At 44.7% G+C, this 9,704-nt stretch overlaps 1 protein-coding gene across 1 annotated transcript; it reads right to left on the minus strand.

The window, feature by feature from the left end:
- Positions 1-1,139: 1,139 nt before the first annotated feature.
- LOC144891396 (uncharacterized) lies at positions 1,140-3,586 on the minus strand. Its single transcript, XM_078774954.1, has 2 exons — positions 3,527-3,586; positions 1,140-3,008 (listed from the first exon to the last, which is right to left on the minus strand). Exon 2 carries the CDS (start codon positions 2,501-2,503, stop codon positions 1,655-1,657), a length of 849 nt encoding a protein of 282 aa, XP_078631080.1. The 5' UTR covers positions 2,504-3,008; positions 3,527-3,586; the 3' UTR covers positions 1,140-1,654.
- Positions 3,587-9,704: the final 6,118 nt, after the last annotated feature.

Below are 9,704 nucleotides of genomic sequence, written 5' to 3' on the forward strand. Positions count from 1 at the left end.
TCCGATATTCACCTTCAGACCTTTTGTCTCCATACATTCCTTCCACTTGTTCATCTTTTCCTTCAGTCCATCCATACTTTCCGCAATCAACACCAGATCATCTGCACACAACAACTCCCACGGTGAACCCTCCTTTACGTTCTGAGCCAGCACCTCCATCACAGCTACAAATAGTAGTGGACTTGGTACAGACCCCTGATGCACTCCCACCTTAACCTCAAACTCACCACTGTTCCCGTCCTTCGTCCTTAGAGCTGTGCACGCTCTTTTGTACATTGCCATCACTACTCTGATCAACCATTCCTCCACTCCTAACTTCCTCAATGCCCATGTCAATACTTCGCGTGGAACCCTATCGAATGCTTTCTCCAGATCAACAAACCCAAGAAACAACTTCTTCCTCTTCTCCATGTACTTCTCCTACAACTGCCTCACAATAAAGAGCGCGTCTGTCGTTCCTCTTCCTGGCATAAATCCAAACTGCATTTCGTCGATCTTCACTTTCTTCCTTATCCTCCTCTCCAACACCCTTTCCAATACCTTCATTCCATGCACCAATAACTTTATCGTTCGGTACGAGCTACACTCCAGAGGGTCACCTTTCCCCTTGTATAGAGGGACGAGGGTACTCAGTTCCCAATCCACTGGAATGCGGCCTTCTTTCACCACCACATCACATAGTGCGGGAGCCCAGAAACATTTGTTTCACATCTCGAGTACAAAAGGTTTGAGGCCTGGAATATATGCATCTATGATATGAGACCCCAAAAAGGCAATTCTTAAGTTCTGCAATTCTGCACAGCAACCAGGGGGCGCCACCAAAGACCCCTAAATGTGACTCTTAATTCACAATTTGAGTACATCTTTCAAACTTGTCTTAAAATGTTCTCTATAGGAGTGGAAATCAGAATTCCCAATTCTTAAGTTTTCAATTTGTGTATTAGGTCGCTTAAGAACGACCTAATTAATGCTAATTAACGCTAATTAGCATTTTTAATTCACAATTTGAGTACATCCATGAAACATATGGCAATGTATTCCTTAGGTCATCCTAAATCAAGATCAGTCATTCTTAAGTATCCATTTCATGTATTAACCCACTTAAGAATGCACACTGACAAAAAGGAGAAACATAGATTGTATACAAACACAATGTTTTATTTTTTTATAAACTACACAAAAATGTACTTAGTATGCATGAATTATGCTTCAAAATCAGATCATAGTAAGTCATGTAGTAAATTGGCGTCCTGGTTCTACCGCCCATCAACAATTAAATCTCAAATCTCGGAACAAAAAACAATTTTTAATGTTAATTTTATAAAAATTAATACCTAATGTCTAACTTTTACTCTATTAGCGATATTGCTGTTTTATCTCTGACTATCGCTTATAAACTATTTAACATGTTTAAGCTAATTACCCTGAACTAAAAACAAATTTTAATGTATGTAAAAACTCAACTAACTATATCAACGAAAAATTATTGAATTTATCTCAAACATCAACATGATTGTATATATGTTGTTTTATCCAACATTCCTAACATTATTTTGCTTAAAATTTCAAAAACATTACAAATTCCCTGTCAGGATGCTTTGGATATGTACCGTACTGAATATAATCGTATGAACAGGTTTGGTCGATTGTAAACCTACACATCACCATCATCACCATCTCCTTCAACGTCCTCTTCATCAGAAGATGACTGCGCTAGGACCTCATCGTCAGCATCGGCTAATTCTTCATCATCTGGAACGAGCGACTCCGGAAGTTGGTCTCCCTCAAACCAGATGGGTTTATATTGATCTCCCACTAGTTCCCATCCGTCATCCTCTGATGGGTGTTGCTGGATGATTGGCTGGTCAGCATTGGCCCACATTCTTGAAACAAGCGATACACGCTTTATGTGGGCAGCAACCTCTCTTTCGCATGGAGGAATACTACTGGCATCAGCTCCCTTCAGCTTTTCAAGTGGGTTCTTTCCTCTTAACTTGGGCTTGTAAATTCTTTCAAAGGTCTTGAACCTGTAGGCGTTTAACGTTTCCTTCGACTTCTCTTTGGCTCCATACATTATAGCAGTGAATTTCAAGAGTGTGTCCTTGCATTTCTCGCTTGGCAGTCCATCTGTTGACAAAGCTTTGAAAGCTTGCTGTACATCGGGCATCTTTTCCAGCTTATTAAAGGGCTGAACCTTGCCCTTTCTTACAAATGCTGCGGTGTAATCCGAGCCGGTAAAGGCATGGAAGGCAGGGAGGGAACTGCACAGTTGTGGTCCCAGTGACTTGGATATCGCTGTTAGGTCAATGAGCCTCCGATTACGCTTGGATGTAGTACCGACATCCATCCAGATGTGGCTGCTGAATTTCTCACAATGATAGAGCAGAATAACAGCTATGTCCGTGTCTGAGGCGCGTATTACTACATTTCCATTCGAGGTGTCTGCTGCCTTTGCATGCATGCAGATCTTGGTATCCGCTTCTTCATGGTTGTTACTGAGCATGTCTACGGTATCTCGCTTGACCTCTCCTTCGCCTTTTTCTCACAGAATAGACAAACAGGTGGCAAAATCCCGGCAGATGATGTAGAAGGTGCCGACTCCTTGGATGGACGTAAATGTGGGGCATTGCTACGGTGAACATCACTGGCGGCTTTAACAGGCGGCGTTTGGGATGAGATGGCGGTAAAGTTCTTGTAACAAGAAACATGGTAACCATCCATTTCAGCAGGAGACGTAGGCAATCTCTGAACTACACCACAATAGACAGAGTCCTGGAAATGTTGCTTTTGCCGTCTATTAGCTGCTGCTGTTTCTACTGCTTCCCATTGCGTATCCTTGAAAGGTAGAACGTCTGGACGAGCTTTCTTGTCTGCACTGCGTTGGATGTGAAGAATACATCTGCGTTCCAATGATGAAACAGTAGGCTGGACAGTAGGCTGGACAGTAGGCTGGACAGTAGGCGTAGTATTGGTGGCCGATTCCATGGTTGCATGTTTCAAATCATTGTCTGAAAAATAAAATCACAGCGGGTGGTCAGTGAGCATGGCGAGTCAGTCAGTTTTGGTCAGTGAAATCCAAAAGAAGTTATTTCAAATTTTGAGGCAATAAGTCATTATTTTCTACTCAGCTGTGGTTCGAACCTGAAATCGGTATGCATACAGAACTTTGGATACCCTCATCTGCCTGGACATTTCCTGCGCGCCACCTAGGCCTAGGGCTACATAATTCTGTATCGGCCCCGAATGCTTATTAGGCCTACAGCATAGTATTGTTTGTTGGGTTAGGGTTAGGGTTGGGTTAGGGTTAGGGTTAGGGTTGGGTTAGGGTTAGGGTTAGGGTTACCATGTTTCTTGTTACAAGAACTTTACCGCCATCTCATCCCAAACGCCACCTGTTAAAGCCGCCAGTGATGTTCACCATAGCAATGCCCCACATTTATGTCCATCCAAGGAGTCGTCACCTTCTACAACCTCTGCCGGGGTTTTGCCACCTAACCCCAAACCCTAACCCTATTTGTTGACTTACCTAAGCAGTGATCTAGGCATTGCAGGCAACATCAGACATTCTGCAGCCGATTCAGAGAATCTATGGAGGGAAAGAGCAGGAGATTCCCCATGATTAGGTCCTATGATAAACCGACAACTCCCTCTACAGGGTGTCCCAGAAAGTTCGTCCCTCAAGATAGTGTCACAAACCTGGATTGATAAAATGTGTTAATATTTCCCTTTAAGTCACTGGTTATTATTCCCCAAACAATGTTGTATATTGGTCCCAGTTATTCACTGCAGGACAGTCATTTCTGTAGAGAGGCACTTCCTGTTTAGGGTGTAATTGGCTCAAGTTAGGGAAGAAGCCTCCCCATTGGCTGGGAGGCCAAAACTCCTTCCTTAACCAAAACTGAACACCCTCGATCCGGCCAGCCAGACAGGTGTGTGCATGCTCAGCACTGGTGTGGGTGTCTACTTGGGGCCTGCCCTCAGGTCAGCACTCCAGCCCCTCCCTTGCATATAAGGGAGGGCCAGCCAGGGAGTGGAGGGGGGATAGCAGCCAGTGACAACCCAAATTCCGTTACAATACTGACTGCATTCTTAAGTGGGTTGATGCATGAAATGGACACATAAGAATTGCTGTTCTTGATTCACGATGATCTACTGAACAGTTTGGGACCAATTTGAAAGATGTACTCAAATTGTGAATTAACACTCACCTTGCCAGGGACGGGGTCAATGAGTACATTTTGCGTTCTTAAGTGGGTTAATACATGAAATGGATACTTAAGAATGACTGATCTTGATTTAGGATGACCTAAGGAATACATTGCCATATGTTTCATGGATGTACTCAAATTGTGAATTAAAAATGCTAATTAGCGTTAATTAGCATTAATTAGGTCGTTCTTAAGCGACCTAATACACAAATTGAAAACTTAAGAATTGGGAATTCTGATTTCCACTCCTATAGAGAACATTTTAAGACAAGTTTGAAAGATGTACTCAAATTGTGAATTAAGAGTCACATTTAGGGGTCTTTGGTGGCGCCCCCTGGTTGCTGTGCAGAATTGCAGAACTTAAGAATTGCCTTTTTGGGGTCTCCTATCATAGATGCATATATTCCAGGCCTCAAACCTTTTGTACTCGAGATGTGAAACAAATGTTTCTGGGCTCCCGCACACAGATCTCTGCCATTCTCTTCACACCCCAACTTCCTGCTGCCTTCAACATATCTCCCACAACTCCCGTCGGCCCTCCCGCTTTTGTACTCTTCATTGCTTTTATCGCTTCCTCACCTTCCTTCTCAGTTATCGTCCCTGCCGGTCCTAAAACTGTGTTACTCTCCATGTTGCCATCCCATTCATTCTCTGTATTCAACAGCATTTCCATATATCTTTTCCATCTCCCTTTAATTCCATCTGGGTCCACAACGATTTGTCCCACTTCATCCTTCAAGCAACTCACCCCCATCACCTCACACCTCTCTTTCGCTATCTGCTTTGCAATTCTGAATACCGCTCTCTGACCCTCTTCCGAATCCAAGCGTTCTCCGAACATTTTCCTACATGCCTCCTGCGCCTTTGCTACCTCTTTCTTTGCAGCCTTCTTGGCTGCCTTATAACTTTCATGCTCTGCTTTTTCTGCTCCCGTACCCTTCGCCTTCTTCCACTCCTTGAACTTCTTCCTCTTCTCGTCAATCCTCTTTCCAACTTCATCATCCCACCACCATGTTTCCGAGTGCCTCAGTGGTCCTTTTGTCCATCCACATACCTCACCAACGGCTCCCAACAGACTATCTTTCATTGACATCCAACCACTTTCAAGCTCAACCACATCATCCTCTACCCTACTCAGCCTCTCTTTTAATGCATCCCTTACTGTCACCTCTTTCTACCTCCACACCTTCATTCTCGGTTGGTACTTCACCCGCCAAGCTCTCCTCGCACCTTTCACCCTTTATGTCGCAGACAACCAAGTGGTGCTGTGAAACAGCCTCCTCCCCCGGGATCACCTTTGTGTCCCGGAGGTGCTCCCTATCTTGCCTACGCACCATCAGGTAGTCAACGGTTGTCGTCGACCTACCCGATGTGTATGTAATGTAACAAGCTTATTATCCGCTTTCTGGAACTGAGTATTACAAATCAACAAATCAGCTCCATCAGCAAACTCCAAAATCCTTTCACCTTCTCCATTTCTCACACCATATCCGTAACCCCCATGAACTCCCTCAAAACCGCCCATACTCCTTCCCACATGTCCATTTAGGTCTCCTCCTACCACAACAACTTCCTCATCTTTCACGTTTTCCATCAGCTTCTCTATCGCACACCAGAACTTGTCTTTCTCTTCATCGCTTCGACCAAACTGCGGAGCATATCCTGAGATGACGTTCACCAAGAGCTTTCCAATCATCATTTTCACCATCATCAACCTATCACTCACTCTAGTCACACTCACCACACTGTCTACAAACTCCTCAGAAAACAGGACACCAACACCATGCACGCCTTCTGGGCACTCTTGCCACACAAATTTGTATTTCTGTCCCTGCCTGCCCTTCACCATTCTCACACCACTTCCCTTCCATCTCGTCTCTTGCACACAACATATGTCCACTCTTCTTCTGACCAATACTTCCACCACTTCTCCTGATCTCCCTGTCATTGTCCCTACATTCCATGTCCCAAACCTCAGAAACCGATCTCCACTTCGGGCTGTACCCTGCCCATATGTAGTTGTAATTGTCATGGTTCTCTTTTTGAGCCAAAAATGATGCATAGCAGAATATCTCAAAAAGTTGTGAACGGATTTGGCCAAAACTTGGTAGAGAGGTTGGGTCTGACAAAGAAGAATTGATTCAATTTTGGTAAAGATTCGAATCTGGATCCGGATCAGATAATTTTGAAAGTGATTCTTCACCATTGAGTGACTCCAGTGATTGCCTGAATTAACGCCAGGTGGGTTGACTCAGCCTGTCATCCTTCCGAGGCTGGCAAATTGAGTACCAGTTCTCACTGGTAATTCCCTGTGTGTTACAAGAGGTGACTAACAGGGTTGGCGGCAGGAAGGGCATCCGGTCATAAAAAAATTGCTTCAAAAAGGGACCATGGTGCCCAAAAAAGGCCAACCCCTGCTCTTCGGGAAAAATGGCCTCCAAAGGCGGGTCTTCACCAGTGAGGTGGTTAAACTGATATAGTGCGATATCTCAAAAAGTTATGGATAGATTTGGCCGAAACTTGGTGGGCCAGTTCGGTGTGTGACAAGGAGGAATCCATTAGATTTTGGTGAAGATCTGAATACGAGAATTATTTAATTATAAAGTGATTCTTCACCAGTGAGTGATTGGGCGAAAAGCGATATATAACACGATATTTTAAGAAGTTATGGACGAGTTATGAATAAACTTTCATAACTAACTTTATGGTTTCAGACCTGGTCACTCTACTCTGAACATGCTGCTTCTGCTTTCTCAACAATGGATGGAGGTCCTCAACGCCAAACAGGAAATTAGAGCTGTCTCCCTTGACATTTCACGTGCCTTCGATACGGTCTGGCACCCTGCTCTGCTCACCAAACTCTCCTCCTTTGGTATCCATGGAAATCTCCACGCATGGCTGGCGGACTTCCTCTCTGGTCGTAGTCAACGTGTGGCCCTGAATGGGTTTCTCTCATCTCCTCTTCCTGTTCAGGCTGGAGTTCCCCAAGGTAGTGTTCTGGGCCCTGTGCTTTTTCTGGTCTTCATCAATGATCTCTCTGACTCTCTTGAAAATCCTCTCTATCTCTTTGCTGACGACTCTACTCTCTGTCGCTCCATTCCTCATCCCTCAGATCAGCAGTCTGCATCCTCCTCACTCTCTGCAGACCTGGACAAAATCACAGACTGGGCAAACAAATGGAACATGTCTTTCCATCCTGATAAATCTCAAACTCTTACGATGTCTCTCCGAAAAGACCAACTGGAAAACCCTCCCATCCACTTTCTGAATAATCCTCTCCAAGACGTTCTGTCACTCAAGCTTTTGGGTCTCACTATTTGCCATGATCTTTCCTGGGAAAACCACATTTCAAATCTGGCCTCCAAAGCCAGTCGCCGACTGGGCATCCTCCGTCGTGCGAAGTCCTTCCTTGGCACACCTGAGCTCCTCACCACATACAAGGCTTTCATCCGCAGCTCTATGGAATACTGCTCTCCCCTCTGGTCTGGTGCTCCTGCCTCACACCTAGCCCGTCTTCACGCTGTTGAAACCAAAGCGTTCAGAATCATTGGAATCTCCCGCGATGAAGCTAACTCCAAGGGCCTTTCACTCACTCACCGCAGGCAGGTTGGTGGTCTTTCCGTCTTCTACCGACTCCTCTCTGGCCTTGCCCCCCCCCAACCCTCTCTGGGCTCTGTCCCCCAAATATTCCTACAGGTCGCACAAGATCTGCCTGCAACCCTCTTATGATTAAACTGCCAAAATCAAGACTTTCTGCTCACCTTCACTCCTTCATTCCTCTTTTCTCCCGCCTCTGGAACAAACTCCCTCACTCTCTTCAATCCCACTGCACCCTCCAGGTCTTTAAAACAGCTGTTCACCACCATCTCTTATCCTCCCCCATCCAAAACCTTGATCTTTTCTACCCCCGCTAATTTCGGTCCCCTTGTGTTTTATACCCCGCCCTCCCCCTCCCACGCCTCCTGCCCCCAAGCCCTCTCCCTCCCACACTTCTCCCTGCTCTCAAATGTTGTGGTTGTGTGCTTCCCCTTCTCTCCCCATCTTGTCTTCCGCTCCCTCTTTTTGTGTGTTTTGTTTGTCTGGTTGATTTGTTTGTGAAATAAATGTTAGCTCTTTCACGAGCCTCGATTCAGTATACAAAAAAAACAAAACAAAAAAAAAAAAACTTGGTGGACGAGTTGGTTAGGTGACAAAAACAAGCAATTAGATTTTGGTTCAGGTCCGAATCCAGATCCGGCCTATCAGTGGATACAAAACAAACTGTTCAGCCTGGCGGAGGTATGCGCTCTACTGAGTGCCTTTCTAGTTGGTAATGGAATGCTGATGAATAAATTGTCCGTGGTTACATTACTGCCTGTTTTACACCAATGGGATATGAGTTCCTTCACCACCCTCGTTTCTTGGTTCACCTCCCAGCCTCCATTCAGAGGTTTACCAAGGTCCACCTGGCCAGTCAGCACATAGCTTCTCTCACTGTTACAGTTCCACCAATTGTTGATGCCATATTTAGCTGGTTAACTGTATGTACTGACTAAAGGAGTGGTGACCTCTGAATGATACCAATCCAGTCAGAAGGGCCAGATATGTAATATTTATGCAGAGCAGCAATAAACATGTCCCAAATGTTTGATGGCCGCAAGTTTATTTTCTTCCCTATGCGTTTTGCATATTTCAGTTGTCGAATCTGAGAATCTAAGATTTGTTGAAACCTTTTTAGGCACATTGTTGCCCTGAACATCGGTCTGCCAGTTCCAAGAGACCAAAGTTCATCTAGCTGCTCCGGGTTGCTCTTGAACACACCTCCGAGAATCAATAACCCCACAAATGATTTTGGCGCACCATCAGTGACAGGTTTCCAACTTTGTGGTGGCTGATCAGCATGAGTTTAATTGTACCAAAAATAATCACTTCATTTTGCTTGGGGTCTGTTGAGACCCTAGGAGGATATCGCAGAACAACTGACATTAGTTAAAGAAAAAACAGCAAGAATAGCCCCTTAGGGTGCCCCCATAACGGTGAAGGCATAGGTTAATTCATGTTCTGCCGTCCGTTGTTTGTGGGCTGAAGGGAAGGAACCAAGTCAAACTTTGGAGCAAGTATGTATAATGATGTAAAGATCAATAGATTCGATTATAAGGTCAAAGGTCCCATTAAATAAAAATTCTGTTTGTGCTAATTTGTGAACCGGTGAAGGAATATTTACCAAACTTGGTATATAGTGGGGCGGCTTAGCCCAAATATTCAAAAGAATTGTGCATTTTGTGATACAAGCACCAAATTTGGCACAAATGTACATTAATATGTTGCGAACATTTTCAGATATTGGGCCACTTGAAATTCCGTAATTTTTTTTTTCAAATTTTTTCAAATTTCGTAATTTCAAATTTTTCGGGTGACAGTCACAATTTCGGTCTTCGAGGCCGGCCGATAGGCAAAGTGTGACCGGAAGGGACGAGGTTCTCCTGACCACGTGGCCCTCGATCTGGGAAGCGAGAG

The sequence above is a fragment of the Myxine glutinosa genome, chromosome 1 (assembly GCF_964187855.1).
Source record: "Myxine glutinosa chromosome 1, kmMyxGlut1.1, whole genome shotgun sequence".
In the NCBI taxonomy this organism is placed as follows: Eukaryota; Metazoa; Chordata; class Myxini; order Myxiniformes; family Myxinidae; genus Myxine; species Myxine glutinosa.